At 46.3% G+C, this 21769-nt stretch overlaps 1 protein-coding gene across 2 annotated transcripts in view; it reads left to right on the forward strand.

Moving 5' to 3' along the window:
- BRWD3 (bromodomain and WD repeat domain containing 3) overlaps nt 1-5800 on the forward strand; it is a 51843-nt gene extending 46043 nt beyond the window's left edge. The window contains exon 40 of one of the 2 annotated variants that reach the window (XM_038184198.2): nt 344-5800. In XM_038184198.2, the coding sequence (XP_038040126.1) occupies nt 344-1128 (785 nt within the window). In that variant the 3' untranslated portion in view covers nt 1129-5800. The remainder of the gene's footprint in view (nt 1-343) is intronic. The other variant, XM_038184199.2, reaches the window with a different exon arrangement.
- The last annotated feature ends 15969 nt before the right edge of the window (nt 5801-21769 follow it).

A 21769-nucleotide genomic window follows, 5' to 3' on the forward strand; every position in this document is an offset into this window, starting at 1 on the left:
GACACGCTTGCTAGGATTTGTGTGACTAAACGTTAGATGTTTGTGTCTGAGCAAATCACTCTGGTCTCCTGGTTTTGAATGGATTTGCATTGGATTATTAGTCAAGAGAGTCAAGCAGTCTGTGCTTCAGGATAAGATGAACAGTGTTTACTTCTGTTCTGATAAATTTTCGTCTTAGAGTACCCGTTTCCCTCCACAGAATATAAAGGTTGCCTTTGGTGACTAGCTCAGAGTTGGATCATCCCCAGGGCACATCACAAAGGCGTGAGGCGAATCCCACTTTTTGTGGCCCAGTTTGGTTCAGACATGATGATGGTAACGGGATTGTTTTGTGTTTGCTTAGATCACTCTCCTGATGGACCACTTACAAATGGTGATGGCAGAGAACCTCGGACAGGAGTCAAGAGGAAGCTAGTAAGTGCATCAGAAGATGAGCATCTGGAGGAGGCAGAGGAAGAGGAAAAGAAGAAAAGAGACTTAAAGGAGAAGTCTGGTTTATCTTCATCAGAAAGTGGGGAATCAGCATCCAGTTCAAGTTCTGAAAGCAGAAGTGGCTCTGATTCAGACTCTGAATCAACATCTAGAACAGATCAGGATTACATTGATGGAGACCATGACTACAGCAAAGTTGTGCAATCCAAAAAACCCAAGAGAAAAATCAAAAGAAAAGTCACCAGTGGGAAGAGGAATTGGCAGGGCAGAGGGACAGGGAGGAGGGGTAGGTGGGGGAGGTGGGGCAGATGGAGTAGAGGGGGAAGAGGTGGAAGAGGTGGACGAGGTTGTGGCAGAGGAAGAGGTGGTGGCAGGGGAGGAAGAAGAGGCCGGGGAGGCAGAGGAGCCTCGCGAGGAGCCACCAGAGCGAAACGTGCCCGAATTACAGATGATGAATTTGAAAATCTGTTTGGAGGACAATTTGGTGAGAACGTCTTTGGAGGCCGATTCAGTAGGCCGCCTCGAATCAAAACAAGGAACGAGGGCAGGAGGACTGTCCTGTATAACGACGATTCTGATAATGACAATTTTGTGCACACCGAGGATCCTTTGAACCTTGGTACTTCCAGGTCAGGCAGGGTGCGGAAAATGACAGAAAAAGCCAGGGTCAGCCATCTCATGGGATGGAATTATTGACAGATGAAAAACTTTGGAACAATTTTAAAAGAACTTCAATGGCCTTCTACTGCAGGGATTTTACCAGAAAATCTACCAAGCAAGTTGTGCGGGGACTCCACTCATGTCTCACAGTGGTGCTTTTCCATTATGTCAATTTGCGTTTGTTTTCAAACTTCAGATCGCCACACTTCATTGGTCAAAAGAAGCCTTATTCATTAGGCCTTAAATTGCAGAAATTCTTCCCCACACACTACGAGTTCATCGCATTAAAGAGGCTTCCAGCTTCTCAATAAGAACATGATATTTTAAATCATGATTATGACTTCTCTCCCTTGTTTTGTTTTTGTATTATAGAAATAGCACCTTCTTACAGAGTTTTTATGTGGTTTCTGCCATAAATCCTTATACACAGTAATAATTATAACTTTTGCACAATACACCAATCCTAAAGGCAGCTATAAAATGTTTACAGTTTCTATATTGTAAGAAGGATCTGGATTATTTTAATCTTCCCAGGCCAAACAGTCATGAATTGTGCTGAACTGAAGTATGTCTATACTACAGTTATGGGGGTCCTGATGTGCTTTCTATCGGTTCTTTATTTGTGTAAAAAGTGACAAAGGGTTGGTGCCTTGTAAATATGTAGCAAACCTTTGATGTGGTGTGTCCTATGTGTGCATTAACTTTATTAAAAAGAGAATACTTGAGAAGTATGAATATCTAGACAAAAGGTGCCAAATGCAAAAGTTACTTGCATCTATTTTCTTTTTGTCCTCTCATATTTTTATAGTATTAATAGAGATTGTGCAGCTAAGGGGTAACTTCAACATTTGAAAGGTTCCTCCTCTTCAAAGCATAACGTGATTTTTAATAGTAGCTTGGCTACCTCTATTTACAACTACTGGAAACTTAAAAGAAAATAGATGCTATTAGTCAGTATGTGTTGAAGAAGAGGCAAGCAGGAGCGCAGAGGGATGGAATTGCTCGCTGAGTTGTACAGTAACTATATCTCCATTATATCGACACGATGAAAATGAATCCAAGTAACGATCAGTTTTCAGAAGCATGATGTTTTCAGCAGGTGGTAGTTTGTGCAGGTAGGCCAACTGGCTCCCACACGGTTTTGCTGCGACTTAACTCGGTGCAAATCTGTGGTGGTTTTAATTTGTCCCCTGGAGCTGAGGGGGAAGCTGAACTGAGCTCTGGTGGCTAGCAGTCCTGGTAGCTTTCTGTTCTCGTCCTCCAGACAGACTCTTGTGTCTCAAGCTTCCAGAAGAGAATTCGTGTTGCACTGTACTTGTTATACTGAAAACTGCAAACTTGAAAACAGAACTCATTTGGGTAGGAATAGTACAGTTTGTGACAACGCGAGGGAAGTCGGTAGTGTCTTTCCCCAGCAAAAGGCAGCGGTGTCAGTGAGCAGGACCAGGGGATTTGTCGTGGGGTGAGCTGGAGCTGGGCAGCCTCTTTGCTGAGTAGGGTCTGGTTGAAATATATATGGGACTTCAGTTGTCTCCTGTTGCTGAAAAGAATCTGACAGTTCCAGCTTGGTTAAGAGAGTACATTGGTTTACAGAGAGAACAAATGAAAAAAAAAAAAAAAAGAGGTTAGAAATTTTTAGTGGAGTTTTTCAAGATTTCTTTCTTTAAAAAATTTTCATCCAGTATCCTTAAGTTCATCTGTGCACGGCTTGGTCAATAATTCTGGAAAACCTCAGGCAGCAAAGAGTGACCCATGTATATTCTCAGATGCAGAAGGAATTTAATTTTTGACTTTCTATATTAAGCACTAGCTATTTTATCTCGCTTTCCAAAAATTCTACTTAGATGCAAAATGACTTGAAAAAAATGCAAAGGTTTAGTTTTGTGATGGAGGAGAGTATATCCTAAATTGCTCAGAGCATTAATATGAGTTTATGGTACAGTAGAAAAATCACACTTTTTTAATAACTGTTTTGAATCAGCCATAATCCATTTCTGGACTTAATTCAGTTGTGTTTTGATGGGAATATAGTGCAGAGGCTCTCCTAGTTCTGTATTGGGCTTTAAAATATAAACACCCGTCCTATCATCTCTCTCTCATATATATATAATATATATATATACATACATATATATTTATAAAAAAAAAAAAAGTGTTATTTCTTTGATTGGTCCTCCTACATACGGTAACCAGGAATAGCATGTATGCATCAGCTCATAGTCAGAATCATACCCATTTTAGATCAGTCCTGTTGAGCTAACGTAAACACTATGGTTTCTGTTCTAAAGCCTGAAAAGCTTGAAATGCAAAAGAAATGCTTTTCTTATATTTCTGACTGGCCGAAGATCCACTTCCTTATTTATTTTGTGTAAGGGTCGGGGGGAGGTAAACACGTGGATTCCAGAGAAATCCTTTTATAAGTTGTGTATTTTAGCAACGATTAGAATAATATTAAATATGTTCTCAAATGTATCTTTTCTATGTAATGAAGTACTGTGAAGATAACAGTGAAGCATCACTTTACTGTGGCGTAAGTATTAATCATACGTGTTACATGATTACGAGCTAGACAGCAGGGTGTGCTAGAACAACAGAACTATTGCTTATTGTAAAAGAAAATGTGTATTTTTTTATTTTTTTTTTGGTGCATGAGAACCTTTTTATAAGCATGAAACAATAACTTGTTTTTAGCTGCGTTCTTTCCGCTTGGTTTGGTATCTGGGTTCTTCCCCTGAGTTGGGCAGTTGGTTTCTCGTGGCCTCGTTCCGCGGCAGAACGGTAACTGTAGGAATTCGGGCGCTTTCTCTCAAACCCCAAATCCTACTAGGAGCTGCTTACGGTTGCAGAAAGCCTGATCCCAACCCAGCAGGTGCATTGGGAACAGTAATTCGATGGAAGCCGGGCACTGGCACTGTCCCCGGCCCCACACGCGCTCAGGGCCGCGGCCTCTCCTGCCCACAGCTCTGCTCTCTCTGTAGCACTCCCATTTCTCCTGGACCAGGGCATCCCTGACCAAGCTCGTTTTGCGGTTCCACTGTGCCATGGCATCGTTTCGGCCCCCACTTGGCCCACCTTTAGCTTTCTGTCATGCTTTGTTTTCCTGTTCGCCTGTTGGTGCCCCTTGTCTCCAGCCTCCCGTTCCCGCCCCGCAGGTTACCTGTGAGGCTCTGGGTGTTTTCTGACACCCTGATGAACGTTGTTTCAGCCAGACTCTTAGGGTGTAAGGCTTAATTCGTTGCCTGTTGTTTGTCAAGGAGCTGAACTGTCCCGTGACTTGCCACTTTTTGTATGTCTGCCTTACCTTGGCCGCCCCTCGTCCCGATGGGGCACTGTGCCCACCATGCTGTGTCTACTGAATTATTACTCTTTTTTTTTTTTTTTTTCCCTTGCTGTATGATTTTAATGTCAAATCTGTGAATTTGTGGGCTTCCTGCCTTGCAGGGTATCTCTGTTGGAAGTGCCCATGGAGCTTCTCTGTTGGTGCTGGAGCTGGGGCTGTGCGGTTTTATCGCTCCTTTTGTCCTTGTTTCCTTCAAGCCGTGTTGTAGCTGTTGTGTGTGTGTGCCCCGTCTTCCCGGTGCCACGTTCCTCTTCCCTCTCATCTCTCCTTTTTTGGTAGCCCACCCGTGCTCCTCTTGGAAGCTCCCCAGGGCAGCGGTGGCCTCAGGGGCAGCTTCCCCAGGTTCTCCACGTCCCCAGCGCTTCGGAAGCTGTCCTCTTTTCCTAGCTTTTCTATCTCATCCCAAGTAGAAATGCCTTGTTTGCTTTCAAACTTCATTCCTTAACTGCAGATCACAAGTTGGATAAAGAGAGAGCCTGGTGGGCTTGCTTAATGTAGCATCGAAAATCTTGGGTTGCTCCTCCCAGTTACAGGAGCTGGCATAGGCGTAAGCAGAGGCCACCCCCATCAACTCCCCCCTGCAGGTGAATGAGCTAAACAGAATCATTAACAAATAATAACTTTGGGAATGATTTTTGGTTGCCTAAAATCTCGTGTTCTTTGATTACTTTAAATTCTCCCTGACCGTGTTCTTAAATGCACACCTCAGGTGCTTCTGTGTGCGGGCTGCCGGGTTCAGAGCACTGAAAAGAGCCGACATTGGGCGCGTAGTAAAAATTGTTCTGGAGTAATTTATAAAATATGGAAAAAGAAACTAAAATGTGTTGCTTTTGTCAGTGTTGGAGGCTCTGCTGACCTCAGAAAGCAAGATAACCTTGGCAGGCATGTAAGGTACTGCTCCTGGATGGCTCTGAGTGTCTCTGACAACTTCAAAATCACACAGTACTAACCTGAGAAAATAAGTTTAAATCTCTAATTCCTGATAAGGACCCAAGATTGCTGTTCCCTCTTTAACCTGGGTGGTCAAGGACAGGGAAAACCAAATTGCTGCAGGCATAGGGATGTCTTGTCAGCCCTGACTGGGGCGTCCTGCTACCGCTGGTCTGTGTCATCCGTTCGGTGTTCTAGAAATGTGTTTGTGCGTTTACATTTCTTGATTTATTTTTTATTTTTTAAACCATCGTGCAAAGTTTTATAAAAAGCTAATTATTTACACGATAGACTGAAGGAGCAGTTAACAATCCAAGGCTAAATCTCTATTTAGTATCGTAGGGAGCTGTCATTGTGTTCTTACAAGTATGTATTATAGAAAATTACTGCGCATGTGCGATAGATAATTTTCAATATTAGTATATCAGAGGTTTACACATTTGAAAAAAAAAAAAAAAGACAAAAAAAACTCCTTTATGTACAGTAAGTAACAGCCTGCAAAACTTAGTCTGAAAGTTGTCTTTTTTAGTGTTAGAAATGCAAAGACCTGTTGGAAGCTTGTACATTTTTACTGTGTCATGTTCAGCCCACAGCAAGCGTACACAACTGTGCTCTGAATCCCTGAAAACGTTCCGGTGGAATTGCTGTCACAGCCTTAACTCTAGTGTTATAAAAATGGTGCTTAAATACATTTACGTGCGTGGATGTGGGTACCTGACCAGGCTTTGTGAGAATTTCAAGTCAAACGAAGCTGCGCTTGCGAGTTAACGCTCCTGGCTAAGAACGGCGGCCACGTGTTAGCCAATTTCCAGCCTGTGGCTGGCCGGCAAGTGGTTCAGCTCGTGGGCAACCAAGAGCAGGTTGGCTTCTTGGTGTGCTTTTGGACCTGGCCGCCCTGCTGGCTGCGGGGTCTGGCGGCCGGGGGGCTCGGGCTTCCTCGCCCCGCTGGGAAACCCAAAGGCGCCGACCCTCTTCTTCAGACGGCCTCCTGAGAGCGGGGGCTGCTCAAATCCACCCCGAGCCCCCGGGCTGGTTTTGTGTTCTCCTCCGTAGCGATACCGACATAGAGCTCTTCATTCCTCCCCGAGTCCTTAGAGCAGACGTCACTTAGAAATAGCACTTGGTGTTGGAGCAGCGACATTCACGTGATTTAGGCTCTACAGTTCATGCTCTGGATGATTTAAAATACTCCAAAAATGCACAAAGCTATTAGAATTATGTACTTTATTGATTTTTATTTTTTTTTTCAGGTGATATTTATGCCCATATCTTCACATCCGCTATCTCAGGTCCCTTTAAATGAATACTTCAGGGATTTTGATGCCACTCGTTGGCAGACCAAATGTAATATTTATATGCAATGAGCTGTTAGTTTTTGTATTGTACAAATGTAAATTTGTAAAGATTTTTTTCTAGAGTTTTTTTGAAGTCACTTATGTAATCTAGGATGTTTCATTTTCCAGCTGTGGGATTGTCTTAATAAAAAAGATAAACTCTTCCTCTGGTTTTGCATTGCTTACTAAGGGGTTTGGGATTAAAAAGACGAAAGCTGATTGTTCTTTTTTTTTTTTTTTTTAACATGAAAGCACTTGGTGATTTAGCTGGATAATTCTACATTTATGAACAAGGACACCTGTATAAGTGGATACACTTGGACAATTTCTGGAAAATTGGCTCGCCGAGGCCTTGGGGCTAGGAAAGGGGAAGCTGGGAGGTGACAGGGACATGGCAGAGCCCGAGGGGGGTGGGATGAAGACCCCCAGTGGGGTGGCCGTGGGCTGTCTCTGCTGAGCTTCTGGTGCCAGCAGGGCCTGAGGGGGGCCTGGGCTGCCCAGGGAGGAGCCCCCTGGAGCATCTCGCTGTTTTAGTCCTGATTTCATCACCTGTTTATATGCTTCGAGCCACAATGTGTTAATTCCTGTGCACAGTGAGAAAAATCCAATACTCTGTGATACTGGACTGCTCTGTTTTCCCTCTGCTGCTGAAGAGAGAAGGATAGAAACTGCCCAAGGAGTTTTTAAGCAAATTTCCTTGCTGGTTTCAGCGTGGCTTCTTCCTGCTGGGCATGAATGCCCCATCAGTCGTCGTGCTGTGGTTTTGTGCTCTGCTGCCACAGGGCTCCAGGAAAATACTTAAATCTCTCTTTGTGGTGATGGGACGATGGATTTGGGGCTCCTCTGAACTTTTATTTTAATTTTATTTAATATTATATTTATTTTATTTTATTTTTTTCCCCAGAGCCGTTGCTGCGTGCTTGCTGAGCTCCCCAGTGCAACGCAGCCATCTCCTGCTGCAAAGTCCATGCAGGAGCATTTTACTTGACTCATTTTCTGCTGCATCGAACATTTCCCTTCCTTTTGTGTGTTGATCTCAGCATGCAAAGCACGCTCTTTTTTTATTGTTTTCTTGAAGGAGCCTTAGGTATGAATACATATTTTCATAATTTGTAAGGATTCCTGTGCTTGGCGGGCAAGGTGTGGGGCTCAGCAGAGCCGGGTCCTTCACCCTTCCCTGCCCTTTTGCTTCCAAACAGGGGGCTTATAACGTTGGATATTTCTGCATTTAAAGCTGGCGTGGTGCAAAAGGGATGAGAAGTTGGGGGTGAGGATGACCTGCGGCTGGTCTCCAGCAGCAAGAGCAGCAAATTGAGCGGTGTCCCATGACTTTCCACACCAGGATGGAGTAACTGGGCACCAAAATGACTTTTTTCCTTGCTATTTCACGCTCAGCTCAACCTCAAAGGGGCTACTTTCAACATCATTCACCCAATCTTTCATGCAGAGCCTGGCAGACGGAATAACCGGGGTGAAGAACAGCAAGAATGGAGGAGCAGGGAAGATAAACAGGCTTGATAGCGCAGCACATAAGCTGCTTGTTTTGTGCTGAAATGGGAACATGCAGGCATTTTTTCCAAAAGAAGCAATTAACACTTTTTAAATAGCTATATTATGCAGTCAAAAAGAAAAAAAAAAAAAAAAAAATTGCTGTGTTTACTGCAGTTGGGAATGTATTAGGTTTATTCACTGTAACAAAATGGATTTTGTTTAAGACGGGAAGAGATAAAAGACTCGAAAACCAAACTTCTGATGAAAGTTCCTGAACGCACGACTCTGAGTGAAGGAGGAAAATAGATTTGTTAGCGCGGACAGCAGCTATTAGTAAGTCTGCTACATAAATGCTCTCTGATTCTTAAAGATATTAGGTATGAGGAGTGTTTTGTGATTTCAGAGACAAGAGGCTTCTTGTTTGCACCAAAGCTTCCCCAGTTCTTGTTGCAGCATCTGCAGGGCAGCTGGGATCCCCTCGGTTCTGCTCCTGCCCCGTGTGGGTGCCCCTTACATCCCCTCTTCTTCTTCCCATCCTCCCTAACTGTGCCCTGCTTTGTTTTCACTTACAAGCAATTTTTTTTTCCCAATCATCTCTCTCCCAAACTCTTTTCCCCAAAACTACGCCTGTTTTTCTATTGCTAAAGACAATTCTGCCGCAGATACAAATAAAGATGCAAAAGCACCCAAGTGTCCTACACCTCTTGGTGCAGATGGCATTGGGTCCACTCCAACCGTGGGCAGAGCACAGAGATCTTTGAGGACAGAGTCATGGGGTGGGAGCTGGAGAAACTCAAGTGGAAGTTGGCCGCAGACGGGGCCTTGAGCTGTTTCCTCTGTTTTTGCCCCATTTTCCGTGCCTACTTAAAGTTTAAAACATGTAAATCGCGAGCACAGCAGATGTGCATCAATCTCCTGCGCAAGAGAGAGCTGCGGGATTGTTCCCTTTTGTCTCGGAGCTGGTGAAAAAGCGCTGGAGGAAGATGTTGAAATGGGCACCCCGTGCGTACAGCGCCGCACAAGGAAGCGTGCCCGCTCTCTTGTGCTGCCACATAATGGAGTTAAAAAGAAATAAGTCTGATTTCCATACTGACTCATTGCTCGCACTTTGTTTAGCGACTGTTGAATCCAATTTTGCTTCAGCTGCTTGTGAGGCAGTGACAGGTGCAGAATCTCCTCTTTTTGTTCGCACGGCAGATGCAAGCAGGGGAGAGAGCGCAGTGTTTCGAGCCCAGCAAGCACCAATAGAATAACGTCAAATTAAGCCGAAAACATTTCTGATGAATAAAAGCAGAAGCGTACATTTCCAGGAAGAAAATATGTCCTACAAGAAACCCAAGTTTTCAAACTTGCAAAATGGGGATTTGTTTTACCACCAGACGTTTATAATTTATTTTAATGTTCTTGGAGCTCGAGTGGCAACAGCTTCGCAAGTGGGGAAGGGGCAGGTTCCCTTTTGGAGCCATTCCTGCTCCTCTGCCACCACGGCTGCCCAAGGTTCACTCCCAGCAATACTTCGTATTCCTTCCCAAACCCACAGCTTCAGCGTGCCCAGCACACGGAGAGAAACCAGGCGTGGACCCAGCACCTTGGCCACAGCCCATGCGTTTCTCACCATAGCCCGCTCTTCCAGACGCCAGCACCACAAGGTGCCTGGGCAGGAGCTGGTTCTCTCCCTCCAAGAACATTTCTATGTCTTGGTGGGTCCCTGGCCTATATCAGAAAGTTCAATAAATTTGGTTTCTTTCAAGCATTTTCCTCCAAATCTGGTAACTCATGTAGGCTGTTGCTAAAAGGGGGAATGGCATTGGTTTTTGTTTGTTTGTTTGTTTGTTTTTCTTTTTTTCTTCTTTTTTTTTTTTTCTTTAAATGGCTGATTTTCATTTAGGAAAGGCTAAAATAAAAGGAGTGGTTTCACTCGAGTTTGACCACTTCACTGCTTTTCCAGCTGGGGACCTGCAGCAGGGCAGGAGCGGCCGTGTTAGTGGCAAGCGCTGCTCCAGGCTCCGACAGGACCCTTTCCCATCCAGCACCAGCACCAGCCCTCCGTGGAGGCAATCGAGACTGGGAATGTCCCCTTCCACCCAAAAATCCCCAAGAAAACACAAGAAAACACAATTTCAGCATGTAACGGAGCAGCGAGAGGAGGCACCGAAGGCAGCAGCCCATTTTGGTGCATTTTTGGAGTGGGGCCTGCCGATCAACCTCACCCCAAACTGGCGTATTTCCACCAGCCTGCCGTGTAATTAAAGCCCTTTATGCATAGTAATGGTTGCGCTAATTAAATGTTGCTGTTTATTATTAAATAATGGAGCTCATTAGCATGTGCTGTGCTGCGGAGATGCTCGCGGCGCAGCGCCGGTGCCTGGCTCGACCCAGCCGAGCTGGGGATGCGCTGATCCCAAACCGGTCCCCATTTTGTCACGTTTGTGCTGACAGCATCGAAGCATCTGGACTTGTCTGGGCAGAGGTATTTTAAATTGGGAACATTTTAATAGGCTGTGCAGTGAAACATCCATATGCATGCTGCTTGGGGTCACTTTTGATCCCTTTACAGCGTTCCATAGGCACTGGAAAAATCGGATCTCCGGCACATTCCCACGGGGAACATTTTTGCATTTGTACAAAGCTAAATTGATTGCAAGCATGCAGCCAGTACTATGGCAAATTTAAGCTTGTTGTTTTGCTGGTACATCATATAACAATGTTTTTATGAAAGCTGTGTAGTCGCTACACAGATAATTTTCAAATTTCCTGAGCTAAGCTGAGCGGTGGCGTATTAAAGATTCATATATGTTGAAATATTCACAGTATAACGTCTTAACACACACACACACCAGTAATTCAAAACACTCCAGCCTTTGGGTCAAAATAACAGCTGGGAAAATAAAAATAAAAAAATAATAATCATAAAAAAAAAACAAACACGAGGCAGTGCTGAAACCCGACTTGTTTTTACCACTCTGTTGCCCACAGCCCGGGTGAATCAGAGTCCTGTTTGCTCCTCGTTTTGTGTAATTTATTATCAGCGGGGCCAGCTGGGACCACTGTGGGTAACGGGCTGTCAGCGTTCCCATTACCGGCGCTTTATAGCTCAGCCAGAAACGTTTACTCAGAACTGCGATGCTCCAGACCCTGTGCTTAGGAAGGCTTCTTCTTTTTCCCCCCAGAACTTTACTTTCAAGCGATTTCTTTAAATAAAAGCTAATGAAAATAATCTCTAAAGCTAGAGGCTTGTGATGGCTTCTTTACCCCTGGAGGGAGGCAGGGAGCTCTCGGAGGCACCTTCGTTCCCTATAGCTGCAAAGCACGTGTACGCTCACCAAAATAGCTTCGTGTTAGTTCAGCAACATATGGTGGAAAACTGCAATTATTTGGAAGCAAGGTCGATCATTTACATTTTCACATAGAGTCTAAAATGCAGAAATCCACCCCAAGCTGTAGAAGCCTTGCTCCTTACGTGACACGAGAGCAGACGTCATCACCACGAGCAGCGTAAAGTCCTGGGGGAGCCGACCTCTTCTCAAGCAGCCCCGAATATTTTTAGATCAGTGGAGGACTCAGGACCTTGCACCTTCGCTGGAGGCTTTCTCCTCTTTGTGGCTGGTGGTGAAAAGGTCCCATTAACACAAAGTTACGCTCAGGATTTAATGCGGGCCCATTCCCTGCTGCCATTATACAGTAGCCATTGTCAATAAAAAAAAGTCTGCTTCCAGTTAATGTGTTTTTCAAAAGACTTGGCAAAAAATGAGTTTTTAAAAGATTTTCTGCACGTTGTGGTTGTGGGTCCTGGTCAAAGCTAAGCCACGCGCTGCGAGCCCTTGGGCTGTGGGTTGATGATGCACCCAGACCTCACGGGCACCTGTAGGGGCATAAGCCAAAAACACCAGTTTGACAGAAAACCAAAGTCAAAATTCCTTCTGCTAATATTAGCACAGCCACCTGGAGCTAGGGAACTGTCAGGAAAAGCTTTGGGAAAGCATTGCTGCAGCATTGCTGAGCTGCTCACTCCTTCGCATCAGTCCTGCTTCACAGCACACAAACAATACCCACGGATGCATTATTTCCACCGCTATTTCCCCAAGGAGCTGGCAAGAAACTGAATTCTTTTTTCTATTTTGGTGCACAGGCAGTTTGTTGCTTCCAGCAGCCGAGCCTGGCTGTGCTGATGCCAGAAGCAAAGCTCCGTGCTCAAAGCCCAGCACCCAGCGATGAGCGTCTCCATCACTCCCCATTACTGCACAAAGGATTTACAAAGTATTGCTTTGTAGTAGCACATTAAAAACGGGCAATGGGGATGTGAATCCCCATCAGGCCCAGCCAGCATGGGTTTATGGAAGGCAGGTCCTGCTTGACGAACCTGATCTCCTTCTACGACAAAGTGACGCGCTGGGTGGACAAGGGAAAGGCTGTGGATGTGGTCTACCTTGACTTCAGCAAGGCTTTTGACACCGTCTCCCACAGCATTCTCCTCAAGAAACTGGCTGCTCTTGGCTTGGACTGGCGCACGCTTCGTTGGGTTAGAAACTGGCTGGATAGCCGGGCCCAAAGAGTTGTGGTAAATGGAGCCAAGTCCAGTTGGAGGCCAGTCACTAGTGGCATCCCCCAGGGCTCGGTGCTGGGGCCGGTCCTCTTTAACATCTTCATCAATGATCTGGATGACGGCATTGAGTGCACCCTCAGTAAGTTTGCAGATGACACCAAGCTAGGTGCGTGTGTCGATCTGCTCGAGGGTAGGAAGGCTCTGCAGGAGGATCTGGATAGGCTGCACCGATGGGCTGAGGTCAACTGTATGAAGTTCAACAAGGCCAAGTGCCGGGTCCTGCACCTGGGGCGCAATAACCCCAAGCAGAGCTACAGGCTGGGAGAGGAATGGTTGGAGAGCTGCCAGGCAGAGAAGGACCTGGGAGTGATGGTGGACAGTCGGCTGAATATGAGCCAGCAGTGTGCTCAGGTGGCCAAGAAGGCCAACGGCATCCTGGCTTGTATCAGAAACAGTGTGACCAGCAGGGCTAGGGAGGTGATCGTCCCCCTGTACTCGGCTCTGGTGAGGCCGCACCTCGAGTACTGTGTTCAGTTTTGGGCCCCTCGCTACAAGAAGGACATCGAGGTGCTTGAGCGGGTCCAAAGAAGGGCGACGAAGCTGGTGAGGGGCCTGGAGAGCAAGTCCTATGAGGAGCGGCTGAAGGAGCTGGGCTTGTTCAGCCTAGAGAAGAGGAGGCTCAGGGGTGACCTTATCGCTCTGTATAAGTACATTAAAGGAGGCTGTAGCGAGGTGGGGGTTGGCCTGTTCTCCCATGTGCCTGGTGACAGGACGAGGGGGAATGGGCTAAAGTTACGCCAGGGGAGTCTTAGGTTAGATGTTAGGAAGAATTTCTTTACTGAAAGGGTTGTGAGGCACTGGAACGGGCTGCCCAGGGAAGTGGTGGAGTCACCATCCCTGGAAGTCTTCAAAAGACGTTTAGATGTAGAGCTTAGGGATATGGTTTAGTGGGGACTGTTAGTGTTAGCTTAGAGGTTGGACTCGATGATCTTGAGGTCTCTTCCAACCTAGAAATTCTGTGATTCTGTGATTCTGTGAATTGTGAAACGGGGTCCTGATCTGTTTTCTGTCCCCAAGTTTCACACCAGTGCATGCTTCTCTCTGCATCAAGGCCTTTGATGCAAGGATTAGGTCAAAATCAGGTACTAAGGGGAGCTGAGTGTTCAGAAGGTGAAGCGGCAGCTCCTGGTGGCTTGGGAGAAGCAATGAAGAGGCTGTTAATTGGGGAAATCCCAAATTAGAGGATTTTGGAGTCAGCAAACAGACTGCAATTGCAGAGCTGATGCTGCGGTGGACCTCAGGACTAACCCTCATCCCCGTGGCAGGCAGGAGGGTGCCTGCTGGAAAAGCAGCAGCTTGTCCACAAGGGTTAGGGGCAGGGCCAGGTTGTTAAATCCAGCACTAGCTGGATTATCCTCCAGAGGCAGGGAAAAGTGTAGGCAAAACGAAAGACGCAGCTCATGAAGGTGGCTTATAAATAATTACCATGACAAGCTTTAAATAGCCTCGTGTTTCTCAGAAGGACGAGGCTCAGGGGCAGGGCTGGGCCCTTCCCATCAACGCCAGCACAGGCTGGTGGCCCTGCAAGAAATTGTAGTTGGTGCCCCTGCTTGGAAAGGTGTGGGGAAACCTCAGCCTCAATTCCTGCCCAGCCCGGCTGGAATTTCTCATCCTCCATCCCATCCGTCATGGTTTTGTCCCTGTAAACTTAAAGGGAGTCAGATTACTTCTGAATCGATCCCCAATTCATTACCCCTGCTGAACACTGTGCAAAGCAGTGATTTTGTATCTCCTTCCCGGTACCCTGCTAATGGAAATCTTTGCCTACAGGCAGTGAATTTCGGCGGTGGTGGTGGATGAGTCTTCTGCTGCCCATAAAACCCAGAGAAACGCAGAGATATTGCCAGTGTTTTCCCATTTTCTTTCTTTTTATAGTTGTCTGCATCCAATCTATCATAACAGATGTCTTCTCCTACTTCCTTCTACATTTTTTAAAGGTCTGACTGGTGAAACACCTTAAAGAAGGCAACAGGAGCATGACTGTAAACTGGCAATTAGTGGGAAGAAACACTCACATGATTTTTTAATAATTTCTATGAAACATTAAGAGTCATATTGCTGAAACCCGCTTATTTGTCTTGCACTGAGAGCTCATCAGAAGCACTTATATCGCTAAATTGACCAGCAAGCCACATTTAGAGAAGTAATTTAAAATGGAAAATATCAAGTGACTTACAAAATGCAGATCCTGGGGCAGAGGCTTTTACATCTGTTAGGTCCTGATCTTCCTGCCACTGTTAAAACCAGCAGCTTTAAAGGCAGCAAACAGAGCCCTGCAGCTTGCAAGCTTACAGCAGGCAGACCCGGTCAGTCAGAAGCGTTTGTGGTATTTTGAGGGACAAAAATAGGATTTGGCCACCACCAGCCCCTGGAGAACCAAGGGTCAAAAGTGGTCCTCGAGGAACACTCCAATTATTTGATGTAGTTTGGCCTTTTAACCTCTCCTGATTCAATTAAGCCTGTGTCAAATCAGGGTATTGCCACCATCTTAAGAGGGTTTTGAGGCTTAATTAAAGGTCTTTGAAACACTTGGAAAAAAGATGTCGAAGAGCAAACCACTGATGAAAGGAGATTACTTCAGGATTAGCCAACACATCGTGTTCTGGAAGACCGGCTGAAGCCTGGGACCCCCTGGGAGAGGAGGAGATTTTCAGAGGCAGGTTTGCAGCTGCTGGACATGGGCACTGGAAACCAGCCAGCAGAGCCCTGCTCCTCACCAGGAGCCTCTGCTGGGAGCAGGTCGGCAGGGCTTCACCCACCAAGGCACTTCTTGTCCCTCCCCCGTGGCTTCTGCAGTCTGGATGGGACTTCTGACACCCCGTTGGGGCAATACTGTGGTGTCCCCATTCTTTTACAATCCGGTTGTACAAAACATTCAAGATTTATAAATGTATTCTTATAGATGCTCTGTTCTCCACTGGAAAGAAACAAGAAAAAAAAAACAACCCACAGTTCACAGTTTAATTGCATTTCCATTTTATTATTTCTCTACTGTTTATAGTATAAATAAGGAAGGCTGGGATTTTGGAACAGACTCCTGAAGATCTCAGTTAAAAAAGCTGTTACTTTATATTCAATGATTGAGAATTCAGGTCCCCAGCAATGTGGTTATTTTGCTTAGCTGCTATAAATACTTTATGAAAATGTCTGCCCTGTCAAAGAGAATATGAGTTTGCTGAGTGTTGAACAGAGCTGCAGGAACGCGTATTAAAGATTCACAAACCAGACCATAGGCTTCATTCAGGAGAGCCTTTTTCTCGTGATTTTTTCAGCTGGTGGTATGCTTGGAGGACACGAGGATGTTGGTATCGTCCTTTGACTAAAAAGCTGATTTAAGGCAGAGCTTAATGGCCTTATTGAAAGAAACACGACTTTCAAAGCTGGCAGTTAAGAACTCGGGATTTTGGCAAAGGCACCACATCCCCACCACCGAAATTGTCCCCGTTTTGTGCTCACACTGGGGTCTGCCTGGCTTGCAGGGAGCGAGCCCTGGATGCAGCTCCCAACCCGGGATGCAACACGATGGGGGCTGAGCACAACAGAACGCATCCATACTGTAATTACATCCTGAATTGCATTTGTTTATTAAATACTAAGCTATAGCTATCAGATTTTAACTTGCCTAATTTTTTTCCCTAACAAAGCACGATTTATTTGAATGGGCGCAGCAATCAATTACTCGGGGCAGCGTAGCGCGCTGCAGTCATCTGGGCTCTCCTCTGTCTTACCGCACTTATTTCTTTTCTTTCTGTTTTTTTTCCAAGGAAATGTAATCTTCCACATGTATTAGCATAATTTCTTGTGAATGTGACTGTGCTAAAGTCATTGACTAATGCAGTTTGCAAACCAGAATATTTTTCAGGGAGATTACTTCCTTCTGGGGAGCTATGCAAATACAGCCTTATTTTTATTCAAATATCTTATGAATTATCAGTGGGAAATTAGTTTGTGAATGTTCCTCAATCATTACACAAGGCACCTGTACACCGACTGCCTATTAGGAGCAGCTATTTATAACACTTAATGAGTCAACTCCACCAAGGTCAGATAATATAAATGGTGCTGCTGGATTCGCACAGGCACCATTCATTAAGGATTAGCAGCTGCTGTCTAGTAGCAGAAAAACATTGAAGTTGCTGCTTTGCCTTCACTAGTTGCTTTTAGATAAACATCCCTTGGAGTTTTGCTTTGTGATATTTTATGTGTTTGTGCAATACAGATACAGGAGATAGCAAGTAGCGGCTGGGATTTGGTAAGGTCAGGCCTCTGGCTTTCAGGGAGCACCTGGGGCTGAACGGTGATGAAATGCGTATTTCTGTGCCACGAGATCCTTGCTGACTGTTCAAATTTGTCACCACAGCCGTGAAGCCAAGCACCAGGCGGCCGTACCCCAGCCAGCGTGGGGCCTCGCGCCCTCAGCGGTGACAGGGACACCAAGAGCGAGCCCTGGGCACCAGGCCTGGAGGAGCTGGGGGCAGCTCCTCAGGGACCCCGTCAGTCCCAGTGTCACATCCCGGCCACACTGGTGTCCCCAGGACTTCGTACCAAGCACAGAGGAAGCCACCCAGGAGCTGGCTTCATTTCCCAGGCCGCCTGCCAGCCTGCGCCCACCGCCTGCCAGCAAGCTTCAGCAGTAGCAGCGCTTTCGGGAGATGCAAATGCTCCCTTTGGAGCACTCCCGGTCCCCATCCCTCATTTCTTTCATGAAAGTTCAGCAGAGCAAAGCCTCGGCTGTGGGGACAGTCTGGGGTCGCTGCTGAGCCTGCATTGAGGCGCAGGAGGAGCAGTAGGCCAGGGAGCATACCACCTTTCGTCTTTTACTCTACACATTGAACCATGAGTTTTGGGTCATTGTAGTTAAGCAAACAATTCTGTTTTAGAAAACTTTGGCTGTTTTTTCAACATTTCTCTCCTCGTGGGCATGGCAAAGCCCCACAGTAAGCATCAGCCACTCGACCTGCCTGGCCTCCGAGTAGGGGAGCCCCGACCCCATGACGATGTGATTGCACGGGACAGCAAGAGCAAATCCTCCAGCAACCCCTGGAGCTCAATGGGAACCCAGATAATTATCCCCCAGCCTCATCCTGTCTCCGAGGACAACTGTGAGGAGCGGGGTAACGCATGGCCTGATGTCAGAGCCCGGTGAAACCACCGGAGGAATTCTCCATCGGTGCCATTCCCATCCCATCCCCGCTGCTGTCGGTGCCACACCGTGAATGGGAATGAGCAGGGGAAAGGTTGGGTCTGCGTTGGGACCCGGAGTGCTAATGAATGTTAACAGCTCGTAAAAGAGCCTGTGCTCCTCCGTATTAATAATGCATCCAGCCAGTAAGGAGTGATTATGCAATAGAAACAATAATTGCAACGTTTAAGGGAAAAAAAGCAGATGAGCTGATGTGAAAGTTCACTTCGTTTGCACAGCATAATTCTGCTTTTTATCACGGTGTGCGAGATGACTAAATGTTGGATGACAGGGAAAATGGGGAGGTCATCTGTCTTTTGCAAGTATTAGTGCTCTGGGTATTTGGATGTTAACATTTTAATGGCCTTTCTTTGAGAGGGGGCACGAGGCAAGTGCCAGAACAAGCGTGCGATTTCCCTGATCTCTACAGATGTTCCCTGAGCCTGGCCCTTCTCCTTTCATTTGCAGAGCGCATCTGCCTGGCTGGATGGGAAATGATTCATCAGGAGCTGAGAGGTGCTGTGCAGTCTTATCCACATGGTTGTATTTTTCTCTAATTCAGACTTTTTTTTTCTTTTTTTTTCCTCCAGATTTTAAGAGCAGATTGCTTTTTGTTCCCAACAATGGCTGCTGGTGTGAGGTCTTGCTGGTTGGTGTAGGGGCTGGTGGGCATCTGCAGTATGGCAATGCTGAGTGTCGCCTTCCTGGGGCAGGCACAGCTGGGAGAATCCCAGAGCGGAGCAGGGAGTGTTTTGGCCATAGGAGCCTCCTCCTTGCCCAGCCTAAACCAAGGGATTTCAGCAGTTTTTCCAGCACTGGCTGCGTCTTTTTTTTTTTTTTTTTTTTCTGAGCAAGCAGAAGGCAGAGGTTGCTCCCTGCTCACTTCATAACGCTCAGCTGGGAAATCCCAGGGACAGGGAGCAGAAATAATTGGATAGAAAATGACAAAGTGGCATTATTACATATTATAGACTTTCTGCTGAATCGATACATGTCAGAATGCGTTTTGTAGCCCGGAGCTATCAGCTACAGAAGTTCTCCACAGCGCTCCTCCAAGTTCAGTGCTTTGGTTTTCCTTTGCACAGGCTGAGCCCATCATTACCTGGGTATTTTCCAAGCAGGAACCTGGGAAAGCACTGCTGCTTATGCACAGGTCTCCTCTCCTCAGTAAATTTCCACCCCGATTAACGAAAGGCTTTACTTAAAATAGCGTCCTTCCTCCCTGCTCCTCTCCCTCCCTGCTCATCTCCGCACCAGTTTTGCATCTAAGCACTTAATTAACCAGGGAAGCAGAGCTAATAGCTACAAGGGGCAGCACAGCCCACAACGTGCTCAGCACAGCGGCCTCATCCTGCCCTTCGGCTGAGTGCTGCAGCAGAGCAGGAAAATGGGCTGCAGTTACTGCTGGGGCAGGGCAGCGGGTGCAGGAAGGCTGCTGCCAGCACCCACGAGCTGATAAACAGCTAGAGCAGGCATTGGGATTGTCCCACAACCCTTCAAGCGTTTCTCCCCTCTCTGCGTGCTTTTCATGGCACCAGCCCTCACCAAACTTCTGGGGGTGCAGCTTTCCGACGCGGGCCGTGTTTCTCAGCTGGAGCAGAGCAGCTCTGATTCATCGCTCGCAGCCGCCTCCCGGAGAGGGGTCACGCCTCGGCGAACCTCATTACCAGCAGGTAATGAAATGCTGCAGCCCTGCCAGTGCTACAAGAAATAAACTTTCCTCGCTGCCAGCTACTGCACCAAACGTTGCCCTGGTTCCTACAAGCACAGGTTGCTGGGCTGGAGCAGGGGGAGGAGTGCTGGGCGGGTGCTGAGCACCCAACACGTGCTGCTCAGTGGGGACAGGTGACAAATGACCTGGCTGCTAATTAGAAGCTGCTTATCTTCTGCCAGAAATTGCTACCAGGTGTTCCAGGATAGCTAAAAAGAGAGGCTGGGGGTGCTGCCCTCCTCTGGAGAGCTGTTGGGGGGTAAAGGCTGGTCCTGTTCCCAAACCAGGGGGTGAAGGGAAACCCAGTTTGGGGCTGGGGCACCAAAGCTGCAGGTAAGGCTAAAAGCTGCCTTTCTGCTCTTGTTAGAGGTCAAATTTGTCTGCAGGCTACAAAACCTCTCCCTGCTGGCAAGACCTTGGCTAACAGAAGTGATGCTGGGGTTTTCCCATCCCCTCTGTTACCTCAGTAATGACAGCCCCATGAAAGGGGATGGGTGCATGGCAATTGTGCAAACACTGCTCCCAGCAGTGTGTAATTTCGCAAATAGAAAAGCAAAACTGAGACTATTGGGCAGAGAAGCCAACTAACTCTCTGGAGAAAGCAAACAGGTCTGCTGCTTTCTGGGGTGTTTATTCGTTCATCTTATTTCCCCCTCATCACAAGTAACTATTTCTATGGTGACTGTAGATGTCAGCGTACGTTATTTACTTGTAATTTCAGATGCCTTTCTGCAAGCAACAAAATAACTTAATTCTTCATTGTTCTCACTTAAAAAAACTAATCTTTTCCTTCTCTTGAGCCTGGAAACCAGAATTTATTTGCTTTTAAAATTCTGTGCATGTGGGTGTTGTTTTTTTCTTTCTTTTTGTTTTTTTTTTCAGAGTGTCTGTACTCAGTGACTGAGTACCCCCAATATTTACTGAATCACAGATGATGAGGTTGGAAAGGCCAACTTCATTTATTTAGCCTAAATCCCCAGGCAATACACATGATGGGCTGCTCTGTTGCCATTTAAATATTTATGGAGTTATTGGCTGCTTGACCCGTTTGGGTCTGTATGAAGCATGTCCTATTTGCTCACTGATCAGGGCTTCTTCCATTTGTTGCAATTTAGAGCCAAATCAAGAGCATGTTAAATTCTGTGTTTTATCATGCTATTTTATTGCTGTATGCAAACTTCCAGTTCCAAATTTTTCTCACCATCTGATATGCTGTTATTCTAACAAGTGGTGCCTTTTTTGAGTTTGAACCCATCCTCTGTGCTTTCTTTGCACTGCCTTGCTTTAACAGCCTTATGGGGAAGCCTGTATGGGAAGATGAAAATTGTAATAATCTGAATTTCTTAGCCTTAATTTTAATATTTTTATAGCTTGTCGGTTTGGTTTTGTGTCGCTTCTTTGCATGTTCCTTCTGTCATGTTTTACCCTGGGCTCAGCAGAGGCAGAAATGTTGTGAGTGGGTAGCAGGAGGGGCTGCTGTGGGTAGCATGGCTTTACATGTAGCTGCAGCTGGGATGCTGTGCTGGGTTTGGGGCTTCCAAACCTGCTTCAGCCTCTGCTTTTCTTGGCCTCCTGCCTATTTGTTTTCTGCTGTGTTGAGACCTAATGCCCAGTGAGTTGTCAGGTCATGCTTTCATTAATCCACTAGGAAAAATCATCCCTGGCTCTGAACGTTTGGGTTTATAAAGCCTTTGGTTCTGCTGGCCAGAAACTGGGCAGGAATGCAGAAGCTTTTGTGTCCTCGTGGGTTTTTGTTCCATTATGCAAAGGGTTGCAAAATGTGCATCCTGGGTGATAGCTGCTGTGCTGAGACCGGGCACCTGTGGGCATCGCTCTGCCAGTTGTTTTCTAACCTCTGTGTTACCTGCCTGCCTTTTTATGACATGGGGATGTATGAGGCTGTGAAGTTGAGGCACTGATGCAGATATAACATTCCTGACAAATTAGTGGAGCTTCATTAATTTTAGGGGTTAGGTTAGTTTACATGGAAGAGCTTGATCCCTGCTTCTCTGAGTCTGAAAATAATAAGAAAATTGGTAAGTGCACACACCTATGTTCATTACACAACTGTTAACTAAAAATAACC

This window comes from Anas platyrhynchos, chromosome 10 (genome assembly GCF_047663525.1).
Source record: "Anas platyrhynchos isolate ZD024472 breed Pekin duck chromosome 10, IASCAAS_PekinDuck_T2T, whole genome shotgun sequence".
NCBI classification, from domain to species: domain Eukaryota; kingdom Metazoa; phylum Chordata; class Aves; order Anseriformes; family Anatidae; genus Anas; species Anas platyrhynchos.